At 42.6% G+C, this 14,836-nt stretch overlaps 1 protein-coding gene across 1 annotated transcript; it reads right to left on the bottom strand.

Moving 5' to 3' along the window:
- Positions 1–5,051: 5,051 nt before the first annotated feature.
- Positions 5,052–13,346, bottom strand: pcare1 (photoreceptor cilium actin regulator 1). Its single transcript, XM_057328062.1, has 2 exons — positions 9,796–13,346; positions 5,052–5,382 (listed from the first exon to the last, which is right to left on the bottom strand). Exons 1-2 carry the CDS (start codon positions 13,059–13,061, stop codon positions 5,271–5,273), a joined length of 3,378 nt encoding a protein of 1,125 aa, XP_057184045.1. The 5' UTR covers positions 13,062–13,346; the 3' UTR covers positions 5,052–5,270.
- Positions 13,347–14,836: the final 1,490 nt, after the last annotated feature.

The following is a 14,836-nucleotide window of genomic DNA, read 5'->3' as shown; positions in this document are numbered from 1 at the left end:
TCCCCCGCTCTCTTGAGGACGGGACAGCTCGTACCCGACCGAGCAACTCCGCGGGTCTTCTCGAAGAGAAGAGCACCAGGACGAGAAGAGGCGCCACCTATGGGCGTATAGCTGCCCAGTGGCCGAAGCCCTAGCCTGAGTGATGTCCCAACCGGACTGGGGGTGGGTCACTCAGGATCTCCTCGTCCCGTCCAGACATGGAGACCAGGTTTTGCCAAGGATGCCGTAACGTGCCCCTTCCCCTGGGGAAGCTGTTCGCCAGGGGGAGCGGCCAGGGGGGAGTTGTTGTCAGAGCCTCAGCTCCGAGAACCAAGTCCTGGTTAGGCCGAAGGGGCGTAACTAGTACCACTTGATGCTCCTCTTCCCTGGCCTTGCACAGGCCCTGTGCAGTGAGGCTCACTGGGGGGAAGCGTACTTCCGCTTGTCCCGCGGCCAGCTGTGCGCAAGGGCATCCGTGCCGAGGGTCCTCGGACAGGGAGTACCCAAGCGGACAATGGGAGGAGTTCGGGGAGGCAACAGGACCACCTGTGCCTGGCCAAACTGCCCCCAAATGAGCCGGCTGCGCGGGGAGGGAGTCGCCACTCTCCGCAAGGTGTCAACTGATGAGAGAGCACATCGGCTGTCTGGTTCAGGACGCCTGGGATGTGTGTGGCTCGCAGGGAACTGATCACCTGCTGACTCCAGAGGAGGATTCCTGGGTACATGCCATCCTCGACGGTGGTGATACCCCTCAGGTTGATGCACATGAGACCGCTCCAACACTGGCTACGGAGTCGAGTTCCCTGGAGAGCGTGGCACACCGGCAGCAGGCGGATGATGATTACGCTTTTCTGCTGACGCACCCTAACCCCTTGGTCTCAATGACCTTTTTTTACGGACGGGGGTCCCTCTCGGGCAGGCGAGATGCGTCAGGGGACGCCTCCCTGCAAGGTTGGGGTGCCGTGTGCAACGGGCACGCAGTGTCAGGGCGATGGACGGGCCCCCGCCTGCGCAGGCATTCAATTGCCTAGAGTTGTTGGATGTGCAACCCGCACTGAAGGGGTTACAACCTCTTGTGCAGAACGAGCACGTGCTGGTCCGGTCGGACTGCACAACTGCCGTAGCGTTTTTTACCGCCAGGGTGGCGTTCGCTTATGGCAGCTAACACGACTCGCCCGACGCCTCCTCCTGTGGAGTCCGCAGGGCCACACATATCCCAGGTGACCTGAACCAGACAGCCGATGTGCTCTCTCGTCAGTTACGCCTCGCGGAGAGTGGCGACCCCACCCCCGCGTAGCCAGCTCATTTGGGACAGTCAGGGCAGGCTCAGGTAGACCCCTTCGCCTCCCTGGACACCACCCATTGCCGCTAAGGTACTCCCTGCCTCGGCACGGAGGCTCTAGCGCACAGCTGGCCGTGGGACAAGCGGAAGTACGTCTTCCCCCAGTGAGCCTCACTGCACAGACCCTGTGCAAGGTCAGGGAAGAGGAGCATCAAGTGTTACTCGTTGCGCCACACTGGCCCAACCGGACTTGGTTCTCGGAGCTAATGCTCTTGACGACAGCTCCCCCTGGCCGATTCCCCTGACGAAGGACCTGCTTTCCCAGGGGAAGGGCACGTTATGGCATCCCAGGCCAGACCTCTGGAACCTCCATGTCTGGTCCCTGGACGGGACGAGGAGATCCTGAGTGGTCTGCCCCCGGCGGTGGTAGCTACCATTTCTCAGGAAAGGGAACAGAGTTAGTTCGTGCAAAAGTCTTTTTTGGCACTCAGAGATGACAGAAACATGAGTGTTGCACTGAAAACAACATTTTGCTTCACTGCAACTCAGAGGAGAATGAATGAGAGCATTTTGCAAGGGAAAAGAGTTAGTTCGTGCAAAGCTGTTTTTCGGCGCTCAGAGATGCCAGAAACATGAGTTTTGTACTGAAAACATCATTTTGTGCCACTACAACTCAGAACAGAATGAATGATAGCGTTTTGCAAGGGAACAGACTTAGTTCGTGCAAAGGTGTTTTTTGGCGTTCAGAGATGACAGAAACATAAGTTTTGCACTGAAAACAGCATTTTGCTTCACTACAACTCAGAGGAGAACGAATAAGTGCGTTTTGCAAGGGAACAGAGTTAGTTCGTGCAAAAGTTTTTTGCCGCTCAGAGATGCCAGAAACATGAATTTTGCACTGAAAACAGCCTTTTGCTTCACTACAACTCAGAGGAGAATGAATGAGAGCATTTTGCAAGGGAACAGAGTTAGTTCGTGCAAAGCTGTTTTTCGGCGCTCAGAGATGCCAGAAACATGAGTGTTGCACTGAAAACAGCATTTTGCTTCACTACAACTCTGAAGAGAATGAATGATAGCGTTTTGCAAGGGAACAGAGTTAGATCGTGCAAAAGTTTTTTGGCGCTCAGAGATGCCAGAAACATGAGTTTTGCACTGAAAATTGAATTTACTTCAACTTATTATCACTGTTTATCGACAATATACCAACGTGTTTCTTACACACATGCTTATAAATATTAAAATGTAAGGAGGTCCGAGAGACCTACATCAGCGCACTGTTCCAATTTCTGATTCCCTCTTCAAACCATTATGTTTTAAAAGGTCAAGAAATATTCTATTCATCGGGTATCACCCCTTTAGTTGCACGACACGTTCGTCCTCTGAATTGGGATGCAGCTTACAGTGACCTCTGCAGCCAAATTTAAAAGACTATATGCAAAATAAACAAACCAAGTTGCAGTGCAAAAAAAAACATGTTTTAACATATTTTAATTATCTGCACATATATATCCTAAAAAAAAATGTAATGCAATATCTGCTTTTCAATTTGATTCACAATCACCAACTAGTGATTCTTTTGCAAATAAAACAACTAGAATATTATTTTTAAATTATTTATAGTATATTTAAATCCTTACCACAATAAATAGCAGTAATTTTCCTGGCTCACTGAAGTAAAATGTTTTTTCAGTAAAATACCTCCCTCTGGTGTACAGCGGGTGTCAGTTGCTTGTTGTTTGTGTGAAGAAAATGTCTCTCACAGCTGCAAAAGGAACCACTCCCAACAAGATGTAATGCAGACCTTGAAATATTTTACTGTCAAAATTGGCTGTTTGCTACAAAAAATCCTAGTGTGTATTCATTAAGACTCTCAGTCATAATCTTTTTACAGAAGAGTCCTATACTACAGCATGTTGTGAAATGTTGTGCGTGTATATACCTTAAAGAAGAGAAACCAAAGTATACATTATGATGTTTATAGTATTTATAAAGGTGCTATGCTAAATATAGACAAAATACTTCCGTCTTTTTTGTAAAGGATTATGTTTTCTTTCTTATGATTTTAATATGAACTAATACTAATAATATCAGATGACTAATTTGATCAGAGAGTGCTTGGGTACAGTTATGGAACGTAAACACTTTTTTCTAGATTTGCTAACATTTTCTGTTGGATAGTTTTTAATTAGCAGGGCAGATATCCACTGCAGGATTGTGATTATTACTGGACAGTAATCCAAATCAAGTGCATGTTACATGATTATAATCAACTACATGCTATATAACAGAGAACCATAGATGACCATGGTGCTAGGTCTTAATTTGTTTGTATTTTAATATGTTTATATTGTATTGTCTGTGTACTAATTCTTTAGCTATCTTCAGTGAGATTTTAAATCACCTCAACAGTGATGTATCACCTCACAAGAAGAGGAAAGGGAAATATACCCAATGTTTATTGCAGCGAATAAGTAAAACACCAAGCCAAAAGGAGTTGCTTTCGCAAGTTTATTTGATGTTAAATGATGTTTTAAGACATTTGCTGTCGTGATCTCAGTCTTGTCGTGGTCTTTGTGTCGTGTGGGAATGTTTGTGTTTGTTTTGTCGAACTCATGGAGAACCGTTCTGACAGCTCTCCACGTGTTCGGTGTCTACGTCATTTGCCCCGCCCCCGTGCCTCCCCGTCAGGCTTTCTCCTCACCGGTTTTCCATTAGGCTACCTCATCACCTGCACTCCTGTAGCTTGTTCCTATTAGTAGTCTCCCCTGGTGCCTCATTATTTGTTCACCTGTTAGTTATGTCCCGCTGTTAGATCCCCTCTATTTAATCCCTCTTGTTCTCTCGTCTTGTGTCAGACCGTTGCGTGTTATTTGCCAGCTCTGATTGACGTAGGCTTGCACTGTTTAGCTCGGCTTAGTCTCAGTTACCGCCAAACATGTTTTGTAGTGCTCCAGTGCCTTTCCCTTTTTCTACTTTCTCACTCTGTGCCCCTCAGTGTTCTCTGGCGTCTCGGACCCCCGCTCTCATCACCCCCCGGCATCTCTTCACAAAGGATCACCACTATCGTTCAGAGTCTGTCAGCGGGTCGAGGTTCCTCCCCGCTGAGCGTTCGGTAGAGTCAAGATGTCCTGTCCGGATTCTTATATCCGGATTTACAGTTGCTTACCGTGAGAACCGCTCCGTCGGGCTCTCTCCCCACGGGCTCACGAAGTACTTGTGGCTGGTGACTCTGGTGATCTGTGTGGACTTCTTTTTTTTTTCAATAAAGACCTTTACCCGCATTTGAGTCTCCGAACCTCTTGTTCCTCCCCGTGTCATGACAATTTGCAGATAGATAATAAAAATATAAAATTATTATATTAGATACAAAGATTCAGTTATTTCAATGCAACGATCATGACCTTGGGTCACATAGCAGATGTAAGTAAACCAAATCACAATTATCTTCATATTAACACTACAACTTTTCTGACCTAAAGAATTACTATTTTTCGTTTGGGGTTTCTAAAAGGACTATATTGTACTGTATATTTTAAACTGCAAAACTTAAACAAAATAGAATTATCTTTAAAAAATACAATAACTTTTGTGCATGTAATACTATTAGATGAGTTCTCTGCATATTTTATATTTTACATGTTACTGGTCAAATAGTAAGCTTAAAGTTAAGCATAAGTACACAAGATGTTGGTTTAACCTGGCAACCTGAAATCCTTAGAACAATGCATGTTTGACAGGCTCTCAATTTTTTTCAATTAAAACTAAAATAAAAAGTTTTTATTGAGTCAAGAATATACAAGGCCAAGTAATATTTACAAGTTAAAGAAAATGTCAATTCATAGTCTAAATAAAGGCAAATAAGTCATATATACAAATTAGACCATATAAATTGGCATTAAGAAAACTATGGGACTAAACTTCCCCTGAAGCAGAAAAAAACGTTCTCAGAAATCAGAAAGACATTTCCCAGCAGGACTTGCTCATCCCGTCCCCTTGATTCTTTCTTTTTTCATTCCTGCTGTAAAGCTTGACCCACAATGCACAGGTCAGGGTGTGAGGCAGACCGAACTGTACCTTTGAGTTCTGTTTGCTCATTTTCCCTGGTAGAACCATCTTCCAACCTGTTCCCACAAAATAGAATAAGACTGTTAGCAGACTCAAGGATTAGAAAAGTGGATCAGAGCTGGTTAGCACTTTTCAGCAGTGACTCATTGAGACATTACGTTTTGCTACATTGTCATGTTTTGTATTTATTACAGTGTATATTGGAAAAAATATATTTACATTTTATCACATTACATTTCAAGTGTATTTTATTCAGTAAATTATTTGGTAGTAATTTATTTCAATAACCTCCTTAGTAACACTTTAAGGTTGTATTTGTTAACAATTAGTGGAGGCATAAGCTAACATGAACTAACAATGAACAATATATATACAGTGTTGTGCCAGCAGATTTCAAAATTGCTGCGGTTGCGCGCGCGCCTGTACCAAAAAAGACAACTGTCGACCTGGACCATTTTAATAATTCCCGTCCCATTTCTTATCTTCCCTTTTAAGCTAAAATTGTTGAGCGAATTGTGTCATCTCAACTGCATACTCGCCTTATATTAAACAATCTGTTTGAGCCCCTTCAATCTGGTTTTCGCGAATTTCATAGCACAGAAACAGCATTAGTGAAGGTTACTTATGACTTGTTACTTGCAGCTGATTCTGATTGCCTGTCAATTTAGATTTTTCTTGATCTCAGTTCAGCCTTCTGTCATATGCGGCTAGGGAAGAGACACACATGACCAAGGAGTACAAACAAAAAGGGTATATTTATTTAATCCACTGGGAGAACAGGCACGGAATAATACGTTCAACATTAACAATACCGGACAATGATGGGGTAAACAAAATGTATATAAATAGTCCATAGGTGATGAGGTTGATGACGGGCAGGTATGGGTATTAAAAATGTGACACAGGTGTGGGAGGGATCGTGGGAAATGTAGTCCGGGGGAAAACACGGGGAGAAACAGAGGGAAACCGTGACAGAACTACCCCCTCTCGGAAGGCGCATCCTCACACCTATGAGCAACAACCGAGGAGGGGGGTTGGGCGTATTGTAGGCTCGTGCAGGATACAGGGGACAGGATGGGACAGGGAGCCTCCAGGACTGTGCTACTCTGGGGACCTCACGGCCGTCATGGCCATGACTGAGCTGTCAGGGGAGTTGGTGGTGATCGCCATCGTAGCCACAACGGGTAGCTGGGACAGTCAGTGATGATGGCCGCCGTGGCCGTGACGGAGGAGCTGGGAGAGTCGGTGATGACGGCTGCCGCGGTCGTAGCAAGGAGGCTGCTAACAGCGAGCATGGTCCTCGTGGCTGTGATGGTGGAAGTCGGGACGGCCCCTTTGTCTCGTCACTGCCCCCCCAAAATTTGTTTGGGGAAAGTTCAGGGATCACCATGGTGGAGTCTGGGGAGGCCCCGGGGGAGGAGTCAGGGGAAACCCCGGAGGAGGGATCCATGGGGATTTCTGGAGTGGGATTCAGGGGGGACTCTGGAGTGTAATCCAGGAGGAACTCGGGAAATTCGTAAACTGGCTCTTGAGACTCTGTAGCAGGCTCTGGAGACTCGGCGGAGGGCTCTGGAGACTCGATGGCAGGCTCTGGAGACTCGGTGAAGTTCAGCAGTAGCCAGTCCACCAGGCTGAGCTCGGGGGCGGACACTCCGGCGAGCTTGCCAAGGGAGAGCCCACAAGGCTTGGGCCCGGAGAGATGTATCAGGTCCCGGAAATGGCGAAGTGCAGGCTCGAGAGAGTGCCAAGGTGCCGGCTTGGGCGAGCGTCGAGGCGTCGGCTCGGGGGAACGCCGAGTGGTGGAGGAATGAGGTATGGACTCGGGGTGAGTTGGAACGAACCTGCTGCTAACGACCAGTATTGGGTGATCATCGCTCAAGTCCCCATCAGCCACCCCGACGCAGAACTCGGAACCAACCGGTTGGAGGACTCGATTCACGAAGTCCTCCAGCGGATACTCTTCTGCATCGGGAAGCATGATGAGGACGAGTAGATCGTCGTCCAGACCGGTCAAAAATATGCGGTTCAGTAAGGTGTTGTTCCAACTCACCCGGTAACACAATTCCACAAACTCATCCACATAAATCTCCAAGGGCCTACCATCCTGCAGTAAGTCCATGAGGATGGCCTCTGGAGAGAAGGTATTAGTATCCATATTTTTGGGTCCGGTATTCTGTCACGTGCGACTAGGGAGGAGACATGCACGACCAAGGAGTACAATCAAAAAGGGTGTATTTAATAAATCCACTGGGAGAACAGGCACGGAACAACACGTTCAACATTAACAATACCGGACAATGATGGGGTAAACAGAATACGTATAAACGCAGGTGTGGGGATTACAAATGTGACACAGGTGCGGGAGCGTGAGGGATCGTGGGAAATGTAGTCCGGGGGAAAACACGGGGAGAAACGGAGGAAAACTGTGACACCTTCGAAACATAGATCGATTTTACTTACTTGTATGGAATCTGTGTTTGGCTTCCCTGAGACCGCATTACACTGCGGTTCAAATCTCTCAGACTGCAAGCAGTTTGTTTCAAATTTGGCTACGTCAAAAATGGGGTGTCTCAGGGATTGATGTAGAGTCCATTACTTTTCAGTATGTATGTTTACCTCTTGGTCATTAACGATGCATTTCAGAGATAAAAGTATAAATAGCCCATAATTTTCTTTGCCTTAATAGCGAAAAGACTGAGGTTATGCTTGTTGGATCAACTTACCAATTACGTAAAGCTGATTCTTTAACACTTAATATAGATAGCTCTGTTTTGGAGTTTCAAACAAAATTGAAGCACTTGGGTGCTATATTTGATGCTCATTTAACATTTGACACCAACGTACAGAACACTGTTAAGACATAATTCTTTCATCTTAGAAATATTGAAGGACTGTGCTCAATGTTATCCTTTACTGTGACAGAAAAAAAATGATCAACACATACATTTCTTTCTTTGTGTTGTATATTTTGGGACTTTTTTAGAAAACAAAAAGATTTTATCTAGTCAAATGTAATGCAAAAACTTTGAAGCTCATTATCTCAAAACTGATTAGAATGCATATGGAACTTATTTTCTTCCCCATCTAAATAAACATATGTCCCTACATACATGAAAGCTTTAAAACTCTGACTTCATTAGGCAGGCAGTCCTGAATCTTACTGTTTGTTGCTCCACCTTATCTAGTAGTTTCCAAGAGCTACTGTACATTGTTTTGTGCTTAGTAACAACATATGTGTGGTGTTATTCCCAAGATTCTTTCTTATCTTGTTTTTTTTTCTAAAAGATCTAAATAAACAGGTTTCTCTACATACATGAAAGCTTTTAAAGTCTGACTTCATTATAGGCAGTTAGACCTGAACCTTATTGTTTGTTGCTCGACCTTATCAGGTAGTTTCCAAAAGCTGCTATTGTTTTTGTGCTCGATAACAACATATACAACATTCGTGTGTGTTGTTCTTCCCAGGATTCTTTTTTATAATAAAAAATCTAAATAAACAGGTTTCCCTACAAACATGAAAGTTATAAAAGTCTTACCCCGTTATGCAGTCTGACATGAATCTTATTGTTTGTTGATTCACCTTAGCTTGTAGTATCCAAGAGCTACTGTACATGCGTTTATCTAAAATATATTAGTAGTGTAAACAGTGTCTTGCCATTTGGATATGACCAAAAACGTGAAATTACTGTTTTATATTAATTAATTGTCTAAAACAATAATTGAATTTCAAAAAGCACAGAAGTTGCTCACTTTATTATGACTGCATGTCTAAAATCATACTGCTTGTCCATTAACGTTTGTCTATTTAATTTGAAAATCTAAAACACAGGGTGCCATTTCAAGCATGAATGATACTTAGTAAATACTTTTATCAGAAAGATGTTTTAAATAAAGTCTAAGTGTGAGAATCTTAAATGCTGTATCTATTAGGCATCAGAATCCAAAGGAGTTCATGGATCAGATATTAAAAACCCACTGCAGCCTTTTCCAGTGAATTTATGGGTCTAGCTCATAGGAATTTCCTGCTTGGTTCTGAAAAAATGCCTTAGCGTTTTCACAACATTTGTGCATTTGGTCAAGTTATTCACAGTTATTAGCATTATTTTTATTTTGTCATATAGTGATACACATTATGATATTGTATTTATACATACTTTGCTATGTAAGATCATACCAAATTTCATTTCAGATGATGATGATTATTTATGAATAAAGAGTTCATTTGCAAACAGATAACTCATGTTTTTTATTGTTATCATGTTTTTACTGTGGTTTATTGCCTTAGTTGTTTTAGCTGTATTTTTTTGTTATTATTACTTAATCAAAACAACTCAACTTTTGATATTATTTGATTTGATTGATATTAATTGGGATGCACAATAAAACACATGATTTATGAACATTTGTAAAAATAGAGTTTTGCAAATAAACTCTTCAAATTAACCTAATACAAAATGTGTCAAACTCACCCATGGGTGCTAATTGCTGGTTCACTTCCACAAGTTTCTGCCACAGAAATAGCTGGCTTCCTGGGCGGCAGGCTCAAACTGGGTCTCCTGTCTGACTGGCTGCGTCGGATGAAGGGTTGGGGTCCTCGTGCAGACACTTGTAACCTACCACGCTCCCCCCAAGGATGAGGTAGAACACTGCTACCAGAGGAGGCCCATGCCTGTGGGGCCTTGGGTGGGGGAACAGGCTGAGCCTCAAATAATGATGATGAGGCAGGACAAAACACTGATTGAGCATTGCTAAATACTCTCGAAGTAGAGTCTTCACAACTGTTTTCTCGAGACAATCGCTGCACTTTTGGTGAAGCAGGAGGTGAGGGTGCTTTAAAAGGGTAAGCAACACCAGATATTACGCTGGGTTTTTGGTCGTGCTGCATGGCAGAACTGACTGGTAATATCCGCTGTCCAGTAGAAGGAGGGGTGGGGAGTTTTCGAACAATAGAAGGACTTGATAAAGTTGTAGATGTGGGTTGGCTTTTAAATACCGGAGGACTCGGGAGCCTCCGATGTAACAGAGGTGTGGATGGTAAGACGCGTGTTCTGGATAAAGGTGGAGTGGAAGGAGTTTGGTCCCTACAGACATTATTTGGCACTCTTTCATTGGTATTGTTCTCCTCTTGTGTTACATCTACTCCACCTTGGCAGAAGTAAACGTTTCTTTGTCCCTGCTCAGCAGTAAGTTGCTTTGTTGGTGACTCAGAGGAATGGATAACATGAATTTTCCTTGCTTGTTTATCGATAGCCTCCTCACTTTCAGCATCTGTTACGTGGTTGGAATCATGATGGCCAACCTTTGCAACTCCTCTTGTATCTTTGTGTGTGGTACGAACTGGCGACATGCTAAGAGAGCCCTTACGGAAGTTTTTCTTACTGGGTAGAACTGTTACAGACTGCAGAGATGCCCGCAGTCTCTGAGTCATTGCTGTCCTTTTTGGCATGGTGGATCGGCCTCTGCTTGCTGAGTTTTCTTCTGTGTTTTTTGACTTTATATTTTCAAAGGAATTGTCCATAAGAACCTCAAGTGGAGGGGGTGGTAGACTGTCAAAATCAAGATCCTCTGTCATTTCAGAGCATTGTGTCTCCCCCTGACCACAGAGTGTATTATTTACATTAAATGCTAATGTGCCAGAGGTACTTAAACCTGGAATGATGGGAACACCACACTTTTTAACACCTTTAAGAGGTCCAAGCACTTTGGCACTCTCTGGAATCTGTCTACTTCCCTCCATCCCTTCACTAAAAGTGTCTATCAGTTTCTTAACTGAATTACCACCCCGGTACACCCCTGAAGATTGCCGTGGTGATGGTGGAGAGCTTGGCACATGTAATACATTAACAGGACCTGTTGCACCTTTCTTGTCAGTGTCCTTTACCTTTTCCTTTACTTTCGTCTTTTTGTCCTCCATCCCTTTCTGCACACTCCCTTGCTCTCCTAGTTTTGTTTTACCTGGCTTTCTTTGATTACTTGGAGAAACTTTTTTTTTTTTCAAAAAACACTGCCTACCAGCACCTTCTGATGAAATACCTTGTGTTTGCTGTTGCTGCTGCTGGATTTGCTTTGATACACCTCGCTTTGTTTTTCCTTCACACTTGTTCATCATCTCCAACCTTTGATTTAGTTCGTTTTGAGTTCTCTCAAACTCAGTAAATGTAAGATCTTCAGCATTACATCGAAGTGAATCTGCTGATCTTGATGGACACTGTTTAGTTACTGTGGTCTTTTTCTTTGGTGTTCTGTTGGCAGCTGTTTGGGGTCTTTTGGAGCTTTTGTCACCTGCCTCATTCCACTGGTCACTACTGCTCTTCGGGATATCCATCTGTTTTGTCTTTACTCCTGAGTCTTCACGTGGCAAAAACTGAATTCGGCTACTGATGGCATCTTTCAATTTCAATGTCATTTCAACATTTTGTGGATTCTCTATGCGCTTTGCTGGCAAGCGACGTGGTTGCTTAGGGTCTGGAGTCGAAGAGCTTAATGGTGTAATTTTATTTACATTGTTCACATCCTCCCGTCCACAGCTTTCACCTTCATCCAAGGACGCAGAGCCAAGTACTAATTCTGTATCATTCTGTTCTTTTTCTGTAATAGTGCAGGTTGAGTCTATGGAGTTTAGAGAACTGCTGTTGCTCACTGTTCTGATAAGTCTGCCTCTGCTACCTGTTGTCATTGTTGAGTCACAACTTTCTCTGTGCTGACATTGTCTGTCTGAACCTGCTAGTGATTCACTTTCTGCCCCAATACCACTGTCTTCACTAAAGAGTGTAGAGTCCTCTGGACCAGGTTTTCTCTGTGAGGCAGCCTCAATTCGAGAAAGCAACTGCATTAATCTAGACTCAAATGTACGCTTTGTCTTGAGCTTCTCTTCTAAAATTTCACAAATCGAAGAAAAATAATCCACTGCCTCCTCAAGTGCAGTCTCACCAATTTCGCACACTGATCGACCCACTAGCCGCATCCTTTGGACAGTGTATTGAAGGAGTTGTTGAAGCAGGTCTGGTGGGACCTCACTGAAGGTGGGAGATGTCACAATGTTTGTTGGCTTGGATAAGGAGAAACTGATTTTTTGGCAGGGCCAAGCCAAATGGTCCCTGTGTTTTTTAAACATTTTCTCTCCTTCTTCCACTATTTCCCCAAGCCCTTTATTTACCTCTTCATACCGTAGGACCAGGAATGTCACCATGGGTTGTAAGGAGATTTGAGTCTGGGCTGCATGATCAAGTAACCCTAACATGCCTTCATATTTAGTGATGCTAGGGTTAAGGTATCCGTACGCAGCTTGATGAGCTTTCACGAGTGGCTCTGGAAAGTCTATTTTTTCTTCAACAGAAAACTTTTCCTTTTCTTTCTTCTTTTTCAGTTTTACATCTTTAAAGCTTTTTTTAGATTGTTTTAATCCCTTTTTCTCAAAAGCCTCTTGTTTTACTACTTGTTTGTCTTTCGGTTGAGATAAAATGTTGACGTTAATGCCTTTTGTGCCTAGTTTGGCAGAGGCATCCCCAGAATGTTCTGACTCTGTTGAAGGATATTTTCTTACTATTATTGTGGAACCTATGTTTTTCTGACCTGTTGCATTATCTGTGTCCCCTCCACAATATATTTCACTTCCTCCATGTTCAGACTGTGATTCTCCAGGGCTTTCCTGGGTTGCTGGCAGTAGAGTTCTTCCCCATCGGAATGGATCCTGTGCTGTATGGATACTTTTCCCTCGTGATGGAGTGCAGCCCATTTCAACTGCGTTTCAGCAGCCTTTAGACCATAAATACACAGTCCAGTGCAAGCAAAAATGAAAAATTCTCCATCTTATGCTACAATAGTTCAGAACCTTTAGTTGCGATTGTCATTTTCAGATGGCTCTAACTACCAAGCCCACTGTTGTATTTGACTGTTTCCATGCATCCTAGCGAATCACTGTCTTTAAAGCAATATAAAAAAAAACATGTTGTAAAGTACCAAAGGAGTCATGTATTTCTCTTTCAGTTAAAATCCAACCAAAGAAATATTATTCCACTTTTTTCCGAAGAATTGTCAAGCAGTTTGATATAGTAATGTCCCTCTGTACCGTCTGGAGGACGAGTATCTGAAGAGATTAGAAAGGATTTGAGTGTAATCTTCAGCATGCACATATGTCACCTTACAGCAAATAAAACTTACACTGTTACAAGACCTTAAGCTCATTAAGGTAATCACTGCTGTTTTCAGGTGGCTTTTTATAACTCAAGCCCTCCCTATTTGGCTCTACAGAGAACCTCCAAATAATAAACAAAATGTTGAGTTAACCATTATATACTTGGCATGTGTATACCCCATGAGCTACCCCTGACTGAGTTCTGACGTCAGTGCAAGTGTAGAGAATGTTGGAACAGAAACTTGTTTTCGACAGAAGAGAGCAGAACTATCTACAAGATGAACAGCTCACATGTATGTGACATGTACTCCATAAATATTCTTAACCTTAGTAGTTTAAAAACTATTTTGGTTTAATATAGTATATTGTGAATTTTAATTATTTGTTTCAAGGATGATGCCGACACAGGGGAATACAATATGTGTTGTACCTGAACGTGCTGAGTTATAAAGTAGTAGTGCCATGTTTACAGTATTAGGCAACATTTTGTGTCGATGGTCCACGTCTGGTCCACTCAGTAACTTTGCAACTACATGTCTACTTGTTCTTCTATGTTCTCCTAAATCTCCTAATACTTTGGATAAAGTGGATTTTTGAAATAAAGTAACCACTCTGAGTACTAATATGCTGTTCTTTAGTTAATTTAAGTACTGTTAGTTTACCATGTGGTTTAATGGTATAATACATAGTATAGTGCATAGTGAGTAATATACAGTAGTACTTGGATACTTATACTTATGGTAATGATATACCATACTTAATGCATACTGCAAGTTCGTAATATATATATCTATTCTATACACATTTGTGTCTGCACTGTAATTTTGAGGTAATTTTCTTTCTAATTTTGCATTTTATATTTCTGTGCTGTTTTGCAGATGTTTGAGCAGATTTTAATTTACAAAATGTTTATTAATTTCAGAAACTTTTCACTTGTCTACCATTGAGCATCACCATGTGTATAAATAGCTGTTCTTTTCAGTTTTTGTTGGTTATTGCTTTTTTTTCACTGTGTCTTATAGCGTTTGCCATATATGCCTGTACACTAATTTCTTCCTTATTCTTGCAGATGTACCACTTGGGTGCAAAGTGACAGAAAATAATTCCATAACATGACACCAAGATAGCTGCTGCTTGAATTGAATAGCGCTCATCTATCTTGGCAATTCACAACTTCAGTCTGTGAAACCCCAGTTTACAGTAAGTCTTTTTTTTCTACATAAAATCATCCTGCATAATGTAAGGTACATTACATTACATACAATAAAATATAAGGAGGAAGGAGGAATGGTTGAAATCAAACTTTGATACTCTCAACCTCATAATTAGATTTTGAGAAATCAGCCTGATTTTCAAAGACGGGATAACATATATTC

Source organism: Triplophysa rosa, unplaced genomic scaffold (genome assembly GCF_024868665.1).
Source record: "Triplophysa rosa unplaced genomic scaffold, Trosa_1v2 scaffold35_ERROPOS451342, whole genome shotgun sequence".
NCBI lineage: Eukaryota > Metazoa > Chordata > Actinopteri > Cypriniformes > Nemacheilidae > Triplophysa > Triplophysa rosa.
Note: the sequence above shows the minus strand (reverse complement) of the source record. Positions and strands in the feature narration are given on the sequence as shown.

Excerpts from the sequence above, each read along its gene's own strand:
- pcare1 (XM_057328062.1), bottom strand. The coding sequence starts at position 13,061 with ATGGGCTGCACTCCATCACGAGGGAAAAGTATCCATACAGCACAGGAT. Across the intron at positions 5,383-9,795 it reads CCAGCAATTAGCACCCATGG|GTTGGAAGATGGTTCTACCA; the intron begins GTGAGTTTGACA and ends TTGTGGGAACAG.